This window comes from Mesocricetus auratus, unplaced genomic scaffold (genome assembly GCF_017639785.1).
Source record: "Mesocricetus auratus isolate SY011 unplaced genomic scaffold, BCM_Maur_2.0 Super-Scaffold_100018, whole genome shotgun sequence".
Classification (NCBI taxonomy): Eukaryota; Metazoa; Chordata; class Mammalia; order Rodentia; family Cricetidae; genus Mesocricetus; species Mesocricetus auratus.
In genome coordinates, this window is record NW_024429199.1 from 38,560,262 (window position 1) to 38,577,059 (window position 16,798).

The 16,798-nt window shown below is 42.1% G+C and overlaps 1 protein-coding gene across 20 annotated transcripts in view; it reads right to left on the reverse strand.

The window, feature by feature from the left end:
- The window catches only part of Syne1 (spectrin repeat containing nuclear envelope protein 1), a 454,318-nt gene that overhangs the window by 1,568 nt on the left and 435,952 nt on the right, over nt 1-16,798 (reverse strand). For 18 of the 20 annotated variants that reach the window (XM_040728331.1, XM_040728319.1, XM_040728318.1 and 15 more), the window contains 5 exons: nt 12,549-12,749; nt 10,989-11,117; nt 9,225-9,437; nt 8,059-8,151; nt 6,680-6,738 (listed from right to left, as the gene is read on the reverse strand). In XM_040728331.1, coding sequence (XP_040584265.1) covers nt 6,680-6,738; nt 8,059-8,151; nt 9,225-9,437; nt 10,989-11,117; nt 12,549-12,749 — 695 coding nt within the window. The remainder of the gene's footprint in view (nt 1-6,679; nt 6,739-8,058; nt 8,152-9,224; nt 9,438-10,988; nt 11,118-12,548; nt 12,750-16,798) is intronic. The other 2 variants (XM_040728328.1, XM_040728327.1) reach the window with 1 other exon arrangement.

The following is a 16,798-nucleotide window of genomic DNA, read 5'->3' on the forward strand; positions in this document are numbered from 1 at the left end:
AAAGTGCCGATTGTACCCTGGGTCCTATCACTAACTCGGCAGCCTGGAGAAACTGACACCAGTTTTCCCGAGAGGAAAAATGGTTGCCTTCAAGTTCCTTCTAGATTCGAAGCTCCATGTTTTTCTATGTGCTTCAAGTGCATCAAAGGGAGCACAGAGGCTTGGGCATCCATATGAAACATGGCTACAGTCCTGAATATGGAATAGAGTCCAGGCTGCTAAGTCCTGGATATGGGAGCAGGTTTGTTCTAAGTCGGTGCGACTGTCTCCTTTTTGGAGCAGCCACTAATGCTCTGTTGGATTACTTGTGAGCAAAAGATAATAGGCATAACCAAGAAGATTTAGTCCTAAGGGCCCTGTTTGAATTTCCTAGTGAGGCTAGTGGAATTAAACATAAGGACATCAAATGCCCTTGTTGGGAAAAGAAGATGTGAAACCCAAGCTGGTGAATCTGCAGGTGCAGATTCTAAGAAAACATGATGTGTGTAGCTTCCTAGCAGGCTGATAATTTCCAATGATGGATTACCCTGAGATTAGTGGAAGACGAAGAGTACCTGAGAAAATAAATGTTTGCATAAAAATGCGGGCATAATCTTCTTTAAAGAGAACAGAGGAAACCCTCAAATCTGTTACTAAACTATCACAGGAGGATGGGAGAGAGGCTAGGGCTGAGGTTCTAAGCAGTTCACACCTCCGTCTGTCTCTAGTATGGTTTTGAAGTATAACAGAGGGGAAAAGCATCCCTGCCCCAAATTAAAACGTCACTTCTTCCTGAAGCCCACAAGGGAAGGCAGTGCAAGCCTGGCCAACCCAGCTTGCCTTTGCATGACAGCCTCTTCGAAAGAGACTGAGGGGAGGGGCTTCTAGTTTTTCAACTCAATGTTTTACATGATCTATGATTTGTACTAATTTATCAATAAAAACAGACCTCAATTGAGAGGCTAAAAGAGTTCAGTCACCATCTAATGATCTAATGGGAAAAGTATTTGAAATATTGGACTGCCCTTATGCCAAACCTTGTGAGTTATACCTGACAAGGTAGATGGTAGAAAAGTGTACATTTCAAGGAAAAACAGTAAAGCATAAAATAATATGTCATGTGCCTTACTAAGGGCACTTCTACAGCTACCCAATTATAAAGTATTCATGCTTAGATAAGGTTGTAGAGAAAATGTAACCAGTCCTCTCACTTTATAGGCAAGTAGCTAAGGAGAGTTAACATTTATTCTGAAAATTGCTAGGCAACACTAAATATTTATGGATGACAGGAAAAAGAAATTCACAGAATGAAGACTTAAGCTTATATTACTAGCAAGGAGCACAGCGAAGGATGCAACCTGAGACCTCAATGATCGGAATTTGGACCCTCTTTAAAAATCAAGTGTGTGTGTGTGTGTGTGGTTGTGAACACGGAACCAAATGTTGACTTGATGTCAGGTATCTTCTTCTATTACTCTCCTACCTGTTTTTTTAAGGCAGGGTCTCTCATGGCACCTATACTCATGGATTCAGCAAGACTAGCTTGCCAATAAGCTATCTTCTGTCAGTCCTGTCTGCCTCCTCAGCACCAGGTCTGCAGGTACACTTTTTACTTAGATATGAAGCATCCAAATTCAGGTCCTCACGCTTGTACAGCAAGCACATAGTCAACAGAGCTATCTCCCCAGTGATATTATTCAGTTACCTGTACTAGCCTGTCCTTGGGGTTCTGACAGGATACACTCTCAGCTGCAGCCACTAAGAGCACCATCTGTGCATGTTCACTATGTTCCCTTTTAAAAGGGCCCTGCCCACCTCCCATCCTTCTCTCTCTCCCCTCTTTCCTTCTGATCCCATCTCTGAAGGTCAATCTCTCCTACTTCCCTTTCCCCTTTTTATAATCCTTTTCTCTAAAAACAAAAACAAAACACAAAACTCTTCTTGATCCCTGTTACATGGCATCTTTTTCTCACCCGTCACTTTTCTTAAATTACATCACCCAGCTCCAGAACTCTGACTGTAACAGTAGCCAAATTACACAGCTTAAAAAAAAGTCTATCAAGATCTCTCCCAGATCCATGCCTACCACACTCCCTGTTATACCATGATCTTTCAGTTGGGGACATGAATGATAGGCATGCCGGTAACATTTATGTTACATGTATTTCACATGTAGAAGCAAGTAAGAATGCTTGTACACTAAAATATTTGGAAATGAAAATATTTGGAAGTGAATTTCTTACGTTTAAGATCAACATTTCTAGTCAGAAAGGCATTGGTCATGTTCCGTCACATGCATAGTGCACAGGTAACCACTATATAGCCATCAAATACTAGGCTATATCTGGGTCTCTGGCCTCCCATTTCTCATTTGTGGAGAAGATGAATAGCTTAGAAAGTTAAATACCAAAGTCAGTTCTTTTTCTTTGACATCTTATATGATTCAATGACTTGCTTTAAAGTGTACTGAGAAATATGGCATACAAAGACAGGACAAACTCTGCATTGACTTTTTCTTTGATATGACTCTTCAGTACACGCTCATGAGAAAATAGTCCCTGACAAATAACATCCATCCCCAGTGCTGGGTTAGTGACAGCACAATGGCAGAAAGACACTCTACATTCCTCTTGACTAAATAGCTAACTGATGCATTTCACTGGGAGCCATCTGGATACTCTGGTGATGGGCAAAGGTCCACAAACAATTGATAATTCAATCACATGGATCTGGACAGCTCCTCTTTGTCAATGATTGGCTTCTGTGAGGTTAAAGATCAGGATCAAAACAGGCTGCCACGACCAGTTCATTCCTAATGAGAACTAAAGTTCATCCTTAGGGGAGCATGGGCTCACATGTGACAGAATCTATTGAAGGACATGGCACATTAAACAACATCAAAGCATTCTTTATCAAAATGTAACTGCCACCTGACTTCTACTGTTGAAGAATGCCAACTTAGGAGAACTAATGGGCTGCGGTTGGGACAAAGAGAACATAGAGTACTTGGTGACTTGTCTATGCAGTTGACTGAAATGCCCAATCTACCAACTGAGAGAAGTGTCCACCCCACATGAATAACTACTAGAATTCCAAAAGTTTTGAAGTTGGTTCTTCATTGGGGTGACTCTGTCCTAGAGACTTTAGTTCCAACAGGTTAATGATCTCCAAGTAATATTACTTTGTAATATTAACTTACTGAACCAAGATCATCCAAGCTTCAAGAATCCTGGGAAATTCAACAGCTTAAAGAACAAAGGGGATAAACAGACTCATTCCTAGTCTTCACTGGTTTTTGTATAGATGTGGATAACAGTGTAGATTGCATTTGTATGGGAAAACTTAAATGTGTGACTCTACCCAAAGAACTTAATCAATGGAGATATTTCATCCATAATAACACGTGCATATCCTCTCAAAGTAAATATGTATCCTGTCTTTCTCTTCTACTTTCAAATTGACGAATAAATGATTGTTTTGCAATTATGACCTTGGGAACTGTTGAATTCAGTCTATACTTTCAGGAAAACATTCCTGATTTATTAATAGTGTTTTCAAAGACAGTATTTCCCAAACTGTTTGACTCCCTACCCACAAATGCTGGGACAGCTTACTTCAAAAGAGCAAAAGGGAAACCTGTTGGTGTCTCTGCCCACAGCTGTCCTGGGACAGGAGGTAGTTGAACTCATAAGGGCAACTGCTTTACGCTTTTGTCTTTGGATGCTTTGAACAAATGGCCTTCCAGGGAGAGTCCTACAGAAGACTAGGAAACTGAATAGCACTTATGGCAGTTCTTAGTGAACAAGAAAAAGAAAACCCCCATTGGCTTGCTTAAACATATTTAACTATCTTGAACCAATTGGAAAGCACGCCTCTTTGTCCCCCCTACCAGGACTTCAGACGGTCCTTATGGTCCTTATTGATTCTAGCTCCTTTTCAATTCTCTGTGTAAAAGATGCCAAAGCCAAATGCTCCTGGGTAGTTCTGCCTTTCGCTGCTCTCAGCTATAAAGTGAAGTCATCATCCCCCCACACACTGAGAATTACAGTTGGCCATCTTGCTGAAAGCTGGCATGCTATCTTCACAGTTTTTAAACCATTACTGATCCATGCATACCTGTATGGAAGACTTTTTGGTGAGAGGGTTACAAAATCTGAAGTCAGATGCTGGGAAAAGGTACCAGCTGGACCAGCAAAAGTGCTTAATGTACATTTCCACATGCTTAATCTCAAATAAAAACTACTAGTATGAGGAGTTAGTATAAACGCAGGCACAGTTTTTTTTTCTTCTCTATTTCTTATCATTTTAGCAAGTTCTTAGGAAGCTCCTTGCAATTGATTCTAGGAATTTCTGGATTTTGATACCTTGCAAATACAGTGAAGGAAACCATCATATATAGACTTTGTAGGTTTAGGCCCTAAACAGTGTAGACTCTGAGTAACTACTTGCCTCCACTCAGCTAGCATATTGCAATGTTCAATGAGAATACTAAAATTAATTTAAAATCACTTAACTTAAAATTCAGCTGAAATATATAACAGTTGAGAATGTAGTTAACACAGAGTTGGAACAATAACAATAAAGATACAATGGCTCCCTTCAAACCAATACCTTCCCAAATTAGTTCCTTTTTGTTCTCAGAAGCCATGTGCCTCTGAATCCCTTGTTTCTTCAATAATCTTTTGGAATTGCCAGACCAGTGCAAGATCAAACTCAAGGTTTCCATGCCAAGGAACACCATAATGGCCTAGACTGTGAGTGCAGTTCAGTTCCCCCTCTGCACTCATTGTTAGGGTTGAATGCACCCAGTCCAACATGCCATGGGCTTAAGAAACCCCAGGATGTCGTGCAGCCACAGCTTGTCTGCCAAGGTGTTTGATGGAGCATGTCATTCAGGTGAAGTTTCTTTGTAATCTGTTCCCTCCCAGGTAACCAAGTGAGCACTGGTAAATTAGCACAAAGATGTTAATTAGCTATGGCGGACAGAATAGAGCTGAAAGGAGCTTGGTGGGTATTGCAGTGAGATTATCACAGTGAAGCGTGGCTGATCCATTGGCAAAAGCCCTGTTAGGAGGCACATGGAGGCAGTTGATGCCCCAAGAAACAACATCTTAGACATATTCAGAAGACCTACATGGCAGCTTACAATAATTAGGGAAGCAGACAGACTTGATTTTGTGAACCAAAGGGTTCTGGTATCACCTAACAGCTTTCCCCGCTGTCACCAACATCACTTTGTTAATCAGAGACTGGATCTAAGGTTTTCTCAGAGGAATCCTGTGGGATAGGCATCACCTCTGGTAATGGTATATTCAAATTCATTGGAGAAGGGAATTGTATAACACAATGCTTTGCCTATAGTATGTGATTACCTTCTCTTACAGGTGGCTAAGATGGTGTAAGAACACGCAGAGGTGGCTGTCATGATTGTCCTACGTCCCAGGGAGGTTTATTTTATATTTCATTATTGCTGTTTTATTACAGATTAAAAAAACAAAAGCAAATGTTTAAAAAAACAAAACAAAAACAAAAACACAGCATTGTTTTCAAATAAAAAAAGGGAGAAAAATTCCAGTAAAAAGGAGGCTGGAGACAGAAAGCATATAAAAATTATGCTGAGGACATTACTTCAGCTGAGTGGGGATGACCACATAAAACAGCCAGCCCTGCAGAGCACAGCTGGTAAACCCAAACTACTACTCAAGTTGTTTACAGCTACACATCTCCTCCTCTGCACCCTCCTTGAAGGCATTTAGATTTCTTCTCAGTGGTGATAAGTATCCAGAGGAGCTGATATTTCTCAGGGAACTGCCTGGGACTGGAATGAAAACCTAGCTACAAGAACACTATTTTCATTTCACAAAAAAAAAGGAAAAAATAGAAAATTAAAAAGAAAAAAAGGTTTTCTGGGGAAACATAAGCTGAGTTGTGGAAGGGCAAAGGCATACAGACATCACATCAACAACAGAAAACGAGAAGCATCGCTAACTGCAGGTACGATGGGGACCTCAGAGGCAAGCGTGGGGTAGGGCGGCAGCAGAGACAGCCGTGGGTATCAGCTCTCAGGAGGTGACGGAGCAGGGCAAGAGCTGATCCTGGATTCAGAGTGAAAGAGCTTGCCAGGTGTGGAGAAGGCAAGTGGCGTGGTGGAGCGCTCTGGCTCAAGAGGCTTACGGCAAGCAGAAGATTCTAGTAAAGTGCTTTGTGGTTTTTAAATGGAAAAACACCAAATTAGGCTCTGCCATTTTGAAAATCCAAAACCCACAATCTGGATAAAACAGGAAGGAAAGATTAAAAAAAATTGGGGATGTTAGTATATTTTATGCAGATTTGTGGGTTCTGTGAGTGGTGAGATAATTCATTGATCAATTACCTGCCTTATGGTAAAATCTAGAAGGAGAGAGGATGATAAAAATCTGCCGTGAATCAATGGCAGTTGTGCCACTAACCGAATCCCATATCCATAGACACACAGAGCATCCTTTGATGAAAAGGACCGAATGGGGTTAATACAAGGAAACAAATTTTTGATGGAAGAGACAAATGCAGTCCACTATGAGATTTACCTGTTCTCTATGGAAAGACTTCTCTTCCCATTGACCATCTCCACTACCCAGATTAGAGCTTTCCCTACATCACAGGCAATTTTCATCATCCTCTCGGGATTCTAGAACAGGTGGAAACCAGGAGAACAAGGTACCTGCTCTTTGGGCTGCTGACAGAGGGTCCAGGCTGTGAGTGACTACATTTGCCTCGTGGCTGTTTGCAATGAACAGGGGTAAAGAAAGAAGAATGTTCAGTCTAGGCAAATAAAGACAAGCTAACCAATGAAAACAACTGAGGATGCAGCAAAGGGTAAACAAATCAAATGCAATGATCGGTAATCATGGACCAAGGAAACTGGCTTTTCTTCGGTGGAAGGAGTGGATAGACTCATCTGTATTTACCGTCTCAGCCATTAACTCCACATGAGGTGTGATTGTGGCTTGCACCCACAGAGGGCACAGCCTCTCCCACTCCTCCTGGAGAAGGGCAAATGAGTCTATGTTTTGTGCATTCTGCATACTTCAAAGATAATTCATATAGGCTTTTTCATTTTGGTGACTTCGAGGGCACATTCAGTAATAAGGTAATAATAATAATAATAATAATAATAATAACAGTAAACTGACAGGGTTTTTTGTAGAGGAGCTCAACATGTTTCATACTTAAGACAAATCAAGACTAAATTTTGAGCCGAAAAGCCAGTATTCCTGCACATTCTTAAACTAGGATCTATAGGAAACTAGTGAATGTTGGTAAAACAAAAAACAAAACAAAATTCTAATAACACATGTATCAGCATAGAACATAAGTATAAATGACAAAAATACAAATGGAATTATTATTTCTAAAATCTAAGGGGAAATGGAATGAATATACTTATAAAGCCAAAAAAATACAAAACAAAACAAAAAATAAAAACAAGCTCCTAATTACACAGAGAATGGAGGTATAGAGGGTAGCAGGGGTCACATTTGCCTTTTGTCCTCTATGTGCTCTGGTGAGGCAGTCCCCACCACGGGCCGTGTATGGGGTTGACTTGAGTAGTTACCCTTTCAGGGTTAGTACCCAGAAGCCCTTTCACTTGAGAGTCAATGCAAGCTCATCCATCTTATTAATTCAACCGACTCACAAGATGCTCTCGATTCGCCTTGCTGTTGGAGGCACTTCTGGGCACGACAACCCACTTTTGTGTAGTGGACAAGCTGGTGGCAGTTTGAGGAAAAGTGCCACCAAATGTGTGCATGAGCACCAATTCTAGAAATGGCCAATTGAGCAAGTAAGAAATTTATTTTTTCTTCCTGCATATATTGAGCCCATTAAAAAAAAACAACAACAACAAAACCAAAAAAAAAAAACAGGAAAAAAAATCTTTCTTTTTCGTTGCTGAGAACATGCTTCAAGGTTGGAGACATAAATCTACAAGGGTGGGTGTTCTTTCCTGTTTCGAACCTGTGGACCCTGCAGACACAAAAAACTGTCACTTCCCACATTTCCTACCCATGGACCAATTGGAAAGGGCCAGGAGAAAGTTACCGATTTCTGTCTGTTGGGGGTACTTCTGCCCGATGTAGGACTCACGGACCCTGAGGTGTCCAGTTCATCTGCAGAAGACCAGGAAGACAAATCCTGCAAGAGAAAAGGATGATGCGTTACACAACTCCACGTCCTATAGCCTTGGGGTCTCTGTGGATGCTGAGAATTTCCCACCTCAGGCCTCTCCACCTTCATTTTACATCTCCATCATAAAGCCCAGACCACCCACAAGCAACCCTGATGAAGGTGACGACAAGAATGAAACCAAATTCTTCTACATTATCGGGATTTCTTGGCATAAGCTTTGGCCCTTCTGGAAGGCATAACTAGCATTTTACTTTTATGGTTTTGTTATTTCTTAGTGACACGGGCACAAATGAGTTGATAGTGGCTTGGGATAGGGGTGGGGGTATGAGGATAGGTCACTCAGGACAGACAGAATCCAATTCATTTACATTAAAAAAATGACAGTTATCTAGGAGGCTGCTCTGTGAGACCACACAAACTGTACTGCTTCTGCCCTGCTGTGACTCAGGGGAGGTTGTGCTTGGAATGCTTCCAGGGGGATGAGCAGTTTCATGTTTGTGAAAGGATTTCACAACTGCCTGTCTGAAATCTCACCAAGACCCACTGTATCTATGGGCACATGTCTCAAAGCTAACAATACGACACAATGGAGTTGATTCAAGGGAAAAAAGGGGCAAAATAAACACATACAGGACCGTTTTAACAAATGAGTGAATGAATGAATGAATGAATGAACCGACTAATAGATTCAAAAAGGGAGAGTTCATGGTCTCCTGCACGCTTAACACAAAACTCACATGTGATGACTATGTTGATCCATTACAGCTGTCTAAACTGAAAACATGTCATTTGTTAAATAAACGGTTGAAATAAAATGCCACAGTAGTCACAGCAACAGGGTTGACAGTAACAGGTTGAAGAGGTCTCTTGGATTTCACAGAATCAAAAGCACCGTCCTGTTATAAAAGTTTACAAGTCTGCTTTTGTATTTCAAGACTGCTCTTGAATGAGCGGTGATGGAGAGCGGCCACTCGGGTCTGACAAGTGTTCCATCCGAGACTCTCCACAGCAGGTGGAGATACAGTGCTTCAGGCTCTGTCGGAGCTGTGACACTACAGTGTCTCGGAGAGCTTACCTACCTGCTGACTGCTTGACATGTCCAATAACTTGGCCAGATCCTTGATGTGATGGCTGACTTCCTTCAAGAGAAGTTTGAGCCGGTTCCCAATAACATGGACTTTTTCTTTGGCTTCTAGACAATCTGAACCTTCAGCATTCACTAAGAGTTGGCGAGACATGTCTTGCAAGGAGGCCACTCTGAGCTGGGATTTCTGAAGCTCCTGCTTTATTTGCTATGTAAAGGATGTAAAGAAAAGGAGATATCTCTTTAAGAAGCTTTGGCATTTAGAGGAAGCTGCCTATGTGGGCCCCCCATGCCATCCAGCCTCCAAACAGAACTGCAGCTCAAGGCATATGGCGTGGGGATTCCATGCTAACCTTGCTATAGCCAAGTATGTTCTGAAAGACCATTAAATCCCTCTAATCTCGGGGTTTATAGTAAGAATATTTAAACTGAGTAAAGGAAGTGAAGATACTGACAATGGAAAGTCCTGGGCAAATAGATCTAAGATCTTCTGTTAAACAGCATAATAAGGCATTATAATCTAGGTAGAACAAAACTCAAATATGTCTAGGCATACTCTGAGATCTAGCTAAATCTTTTAAAATGATCTTCAGTGATTCATCATTTCCAGGTACCTGCCAGAGGTCAAGGATGGGTGAAAATACAAGAGCACCACGACTGGTTTCAAAGATCCTGCAAATAGTGAATTAAAAGCTACCGATCCAGTAATTTAGGTTAGTGAGTGCTAAATGCTATGACATAGCGTTGTGTGACCATAGAGACGGACCACTTGCAAAGTATGTTCTCCTAATGGAACTCAAGACTGCTTCCTTAACATCTATAAAAATTACCCAGCTACACTGTATGTTTAATTGTCTCAGACCCCTGTATATAAATTTGCACAGTTGAATTTAGTGCCAGAAAAAGTTTCTAGCATTTAAGAAATAAGTACTTCTTGGTTTTGTATGATAATGACAGAAAGTTATCTCATGGCTTTCTGCAAACTTGCCACCAAGGTTTATATCTCACCAGGCATATTTAATTGCTTTTGCATTGACTTTTACATCGACTTAACGGTCTCTCTCCATTCAAGTAGCTTTATTTTCAGTTTTACCGTAAGTCACTAAATATACTGTGGTAGCTAGTACTAACTGCCAATTTGACAGAATCTAGAGTCACCCGGGACACAAGTCTCTAGCCATTCCTGTAAGGGATTATCTTGAATGAATTCACTAATTGGTGAAGACCCATCCTAATAGTGAGAGGGAAGGGGATCTTGGGTTGAATAAATGGAGAAATAGGGCTGAGTACTAGCATTCATTCATTCATCTCTGCTTCCTGGCTGTGGATGGTAGCAGCTTCAACTTCCTGCTGCTCTGACTCCCCTGCCACGATGGACTGTACCCTTGAAATATGAGTCAGAAACCCCTTTTCTCTCCTCAGTTGCTTTTGTGAGAGTATTTTATTATAGCAACAGGAAAAGAAACCCACACATACTTTGAGGCTACAGATGGAGCATACAATGTTTGGATTAAAAGTAAGTACAATTCACTGAAAAGGCTGCCTTGAGACACACAAGCTAACTGAGATAAAGAACACATAAGCTTAGCACAACTGACCAATGGGCAATCGTGTGGGTAGGGGTGGTTTATACACATTTGTTTCATGACTGGAAACTCTACAGAATGAAATTAGAGACTTCAGTTAGAGCATAAGCTAAGAGCATGCAAAAGTTGTTTTTCTTTTTTAATGTGTGTTTAAAAAAATCTAGAATTCTCACCACGAGTTGTCTGTGATGGTCCTGAAGTGTCTCTGGGTCAAGGGTAGAATCAATTGGGATAATCTCATTTTTCCTTCTGTCAATGTTTTCTAGCATAAGAAGCAAAGCATGGCTCATTTCGTGGAATTCCTATCAAAAAAACACAGAGCATAAAATAACTGTGAATGGTACATTTTCCTAGAATATATTTCAATTCCTTTTATGGCTATCATCTGGAAACATGTAGCACCATTAATGATCAGGACATGATCCCTCTTGGAGGAAAGTCTCTGCTTGTTTTAGGAGGTATGGTGGCTATGGCCTGATCTCCGAAGCTGTGGTAACACAGCATGAAGTCTTCTTCTTACCTAGAGCATCTAATTTATACTTTGTGGGGGACATTTAGACAGGAAGCACACTGACATTAAAATGCTTAGTTTCTGGAAAACTAAACAAAAAACAGCAGCAACAGCACTAACAGGAGGTAATCTGAAAAGAAACAACTCTCTTCTGTGTGATCAAATCCTTCCCATCTTTAAAGGCTCAATCCCATATCCCCTTCATTCATCTTTCTACGCCCTAACTGAACATTGTTCTTGACGCACCCCAGCATACAAGGCACCGGCTGCAGTAGACACAATGGGGGGGTGGGGAACAGTATCGGGGACACCCACTTCCCAGGAGGCTCCACACCCTATCACACCCCATCGCATGCAGTCCGGATGCAGACAGAGCCTCACTCTTCCGGGTGACCTGGCCAATGACCTTCTGATCCCTTCCTGCCTTGCTGGCTATAACCCAGCCATACAGTCCCATTGCTGCTCTAACAGAGACAACACCTTCGCATACTCCATGGACCTCCCAGCTGTGGGACACCTTCAGAGCAGCATCCTTCCAGTCAAATAGCCACAGGGTTTCTTGCACCTCCCCACCCAAGCCTCCTGTAATGTTTTTTTCTCCATTACTGTCATACCTGTGTTTATAAATTCCTTGGATAACTATTTCCTCACCTTAGATGTTTTTGTTACATTTACTTATTTGTGTGGGGAGGGGGAGGGGAATTTATATGCCGTGGAGCACACACAGAGGTCAGAGGGCAACCTCCAGACTCCAGTTTTCTCCTACCGCATGAATTCCAGGTTGGTGGTGGGCATCCCTACCCACTGAGCCACCCTGTCGACTTCTCCTATTTTGTTGCTATTGACTTTTTAGCAGAAGCAGAGGCTAGGCTGTATCTTAACTGCTGAGAGATCTGCCTGGCACACAGAGGAAATTCAGTAAGCGCCGGCATAAATGCTCGTCTTGCTGTGCAAAACTTATCTGCCTAAATGTTTGGTCAATATGTTCTGAGTGAACAAATGAAACAAATGGATCAGTCTAAGAGGGATTGTCAACTTGGGTGAGCATTGGCTTTTTAACTAGGTAGAAGATGAGATAAAACTCCTGGGACACAGGTCACAGGTACACATTCCCCAGTACTAAGAAAAGCTACTGCATCCAAATGCTGGTAGCCACATCCTTCAAGCAACTGCAATGTCAGCATCTAGTCTGGTGCCATCATCTGCCCAAAGTCCTACCAACCTGGCATTGCATCAGCGCGTCCTGAAGCAGGCCTCGCCAGTCCTCCAGCAGAGAGCACACTCGGTCCCACTTCCCGTTCATCTGGGATAAGCGATCCTGCAAGTCGTGGCTCTCCTTACTGTCCCCCTGGGTGAACTCTGAGCTGCAGAGGTTGATGGAGAGGATGATGGCTTTGCGGTGGTCCACGGCTTTCTGGAACTCCTAAGGAGAACAATCAAGTAAGAATCACACTGAAAACATTTCACAAGGCACTTGTAAGACCCTTGAAAATATTTTACTCAGAGCTGGGGATAGAGCCCTGTTGTTAAAGGCAGAACATGAGTTCAACCCCAAAACCCATGTAAAAATGCCCGGTGTGGTGGTGCATGCTTGTAAGCCCAGAGCTAGGGGTAGAGACAGGAAGATTCCTGGGGCTTACAGGACACCCAGCCAGTGTAACGTAGTTACTGAGGTCCGTCACAAACAAAAGGCAGATAGCATTATCAAAATGACTTCAAGGGGGCCCCTGTCCTTCACAGGCACATATACACATATGCGACTTAACACCCCCCACACACACACACAACCAAAAACACCCTGAGCAGGATGGCCAGTCTGATGAAGGATGGTGGGTACATATCACTTAAATGCAATAAAGGCATAGATTCCATAATAACTGACAACAGGGATGGAACATAAGAAAATATGTGGGACTCAAAAAGTACAAATAGGACGGGATGTGAACCACATTAGCATTCCATATATACCCCCACCCCAACACACACACACACACACACACACACACACACACACCCATGTTTCAGTTCACATGATAAAATGACTGGCTGTTGCATTTTCAGGATGTTTGCTAGGGCTTTGTGGAATGGGAATTAAAAATCACAAAGGGGAAAGGACTTCCCAAGGCAAGAAGAGCCTTGCAGAGAGTAATGATTACAGGTTCAATGAATAGAGGAATAAGAATAGCTGAACCCCATACAGGAATAGTCAACCACAGCAAAGTAAAACAGGGACTTAGGTCTACAGCTTGAAGAAGGATGACACTGACTCTTTAGAGCATTTTCAAGAGTAATAGTCACATCTCACTAAGCCAGTGGCACTCAAACTTCTCTGTGTGTGAGAAGGAAGTGAAAAACTCATTGGATTCTACTATTGTGGTCTAAAATGCAGACACATTGACCCACAACTTAACCCTGACTATGCCATAGGCCCCACTGTTGCTATGGTGAGGAAAATTCAGCGGGTGCCTCATGATCTGAACAATTTAGCATGACTTAAAAAAGCAAACAAGACAACCAAATAAGCAAACAAAACTCTCAGGCAGCTGAGTTTTGGCTTTGGGCATTAAACAAAACCAAACAGCTGGGAACTCAGTACCAAGAACTTGAGTTCTTAATTCTGCAGTAACGTTTGAGTTTCTATGTGCTGGTAAGCCCCCAAAGACCCATCCTGGGTGAGCAATCCTGGAAATCACACTAGGCAGAGTAATTTCTTACAATTTCTCATTATTTCTGTCATGTTCCTAATGACTTAATATTTTTTTTTTTACTATAGGTTCTCAATGTGATTCCCAGATGCCATCACAAAGACATCATATATCAAAAGAGGCTGGGAAGAGTCCTTGGTTGGTCTCTGTTGACAGAGATCACAGAATGAATCTATTGCTAGAGGTTTGGGAAAAGGTGCCAGGCAGGTGTCCTGCCTGCCACACAGAAGGACATCCAAGGTCTCACTTCCTTGCTTCATCTCACTGAAGTCTCAGACTCTGTCCAAAAGCACATGTCTCCTTTTAAAGGAGGCTGATTGTATCCAGCACCACCTAGATGGAGCACCCTAAGAACTCCAGAGAAAAATGTGTTTCAGTATGTAAATTGCATCTCTCATTTGTGCTTTGTCCTGGGATTCATGGGGCTGGCTCAGAGAGCACCCCCAAGATGCTACTATGAGAATTTGTGTGCCGGAAGATTCATTCCTGTGTCTGAAGGATCAAAGGAAAGCAACCATGATCACCAAAAGAAAGGCCACAATGATATCAATACAAAATGAATAGTACATACTAAAGGCCACGGGAACCCAGAGAGAGCATGCTTATTATCCCAGGAGGCTTGTTTCTGAGGAGAAACATGTTTTCGATGTAGCTACAGAGCTACCAGGAAGAAATGAAGGCCCAGGTCTGTAGGGAGTTCACAAGGTTCCACTAGTGATTGCAACAGAGTGAGGAGGAGGTCTAAGAAGCAGACCTATACTTAAAGGACAATATCTGTGAGCCCGGGCCAAAATCAGTATTTGACCACAGAATCTCAACACTCTGGAGTTGTTTGGTTTTACTGGTTACTATACAATAGCTTTTGCCATGGCGGCAATCAATTTAGCAACTTGGGCTGACTAGAGACGGTCAAATGATTACTCCCATAGACTCACACTAAAGTGAACTTGGGAAAGATTTCTCTCCAGTGCTACACAGAAATATGCAAGGTTCTAATCAGACCTATATTCCCCCTATAAAGAAATCAAATAGGTTCTAGAGGGCCCAGGTCTTTTATTGAACCTAACTGGTCATTCCTTAAAATACTAATTTATTAAGCTCTAAGTGACAATTTACATGGTAGATTGTTATATAACATGGGCCTTCTTTTAACTTTTAAAAACTAACTATATGAACAACTTGGGTTTGAGACAATTAAGGAGAGGAGAGCATTCTATTAATTTTTGTTAGACGTTGTCTGAATGTGAAGGGTCCCCAACAATCTCCTGGTGTTGAATGTTTGATCACCAGGTGGGGGATGCTACCTTGGGAAGCTCTGGAAATTTAGAAGCTAGGGCCTAACCAGTAGAAACAGTTACAGGCAAGTGTCTTCTTCAAAGACTGTATCTTGTCCCAAGCTACTTCCTCTTGCTCTGTTGCCTGCTATGAGGCGAGAAGCATCCTTCTCCACCATGTCCCTGCCACCACGATGCTCTGCCCACATGCACGAAGTCAAGGTAGGCAACCACCAACTAAACCCTCAGTCCATCAGTCTTTTCTTGCTTCTTATAGGGTTGCTTACATTAGGCAGCCTGTCACACTGCACAGAATACTAACCCACACACTTTCTGGCTGTTGCCCTGAGTGTTGTAATTTAAAAAAAAAGTGGCTGGACTGAAACTTTTAGAAGAGAAAGTGGGAGATACTCTTCAACGAGTTGGTACAGGAGACCACTTCCTAAACATAACACCAGTGGCACAGGCACTGAGATCGACAATTAACAAATGGGACCTTCTGAAACTAAAAAGCTTCTGTAAGGCAAAGGACACAGTCAAAAAGACAAAAAGGCAGGCCACAGAATGGGAAAAGATATTCACTAACCCTACATCTGACAGAGGGCTAATCTCCAAAATTTACAAAGAACTCAAGAAACAAGTCTCCAAAACACCAAAGGATCCAATTAAAAGGTGGGGTACAGAACTAAATAGAGAATTCTCAATAGAGGAGGCTAAAATGGTCAAGAGACACTTAAGAAAGTGCTCAGCATCCTTAGCCATCAGGGAAATGCAAATCAAAACAACTCTGAGATACCATCTTACTCCTGTCAGAATGGCTAAAATCAAAAACACCGAAGACAATTTATGCTGGAGAGGATGTGGAGAGAGGGGAACACTCCTCCACTGCTGGTGGGAGTGCTGACTCACACAGCCTCTTTGGAAATCAGTATGGAGATTCCTTAGGAAAATGGGAATTAATCTACCACTAGACCCAGCAATTCCACTCTTAGGCATATATCCAAATGAGGCAAATTCATACAACAAGGGCATCTGCTCCACTATGTTCATAGCAGCATTATTTGTAATAGCCAGAACCTGGAAGCAACCTAGATGCCCCTCAACTGAAGAGTGGATAGAGAAAATGTGGTACATTTACACAATGGAGTATTACTCAGCAGAAAAAAACAATGGAATCTTGAAATTCGCAGGTAAATGGATAGCACTGGAAGAAACCATCCTGAGTGAGGTAACCCAGTCGCAAAAAGACAGACATTGTATGTACTCACTCATATATGGATGTTAGACATGGATCAGGATAGTGCTAGTTTGCACTTCCACTGATAGAGAGTCTGGGAAACAGGAAAGAACCTAAAAGATATGCATATATGCATAGTACCCAAGAGAAGAGGATTGAGACAAGATCCTCTGAATGGATGGGGAACACGTCGAGGGGTGGGGGTGAGTGGGAGCTGGGAAGAAGAGAGGGGGTGAAGAGGAAGAGAGTTGGTCAT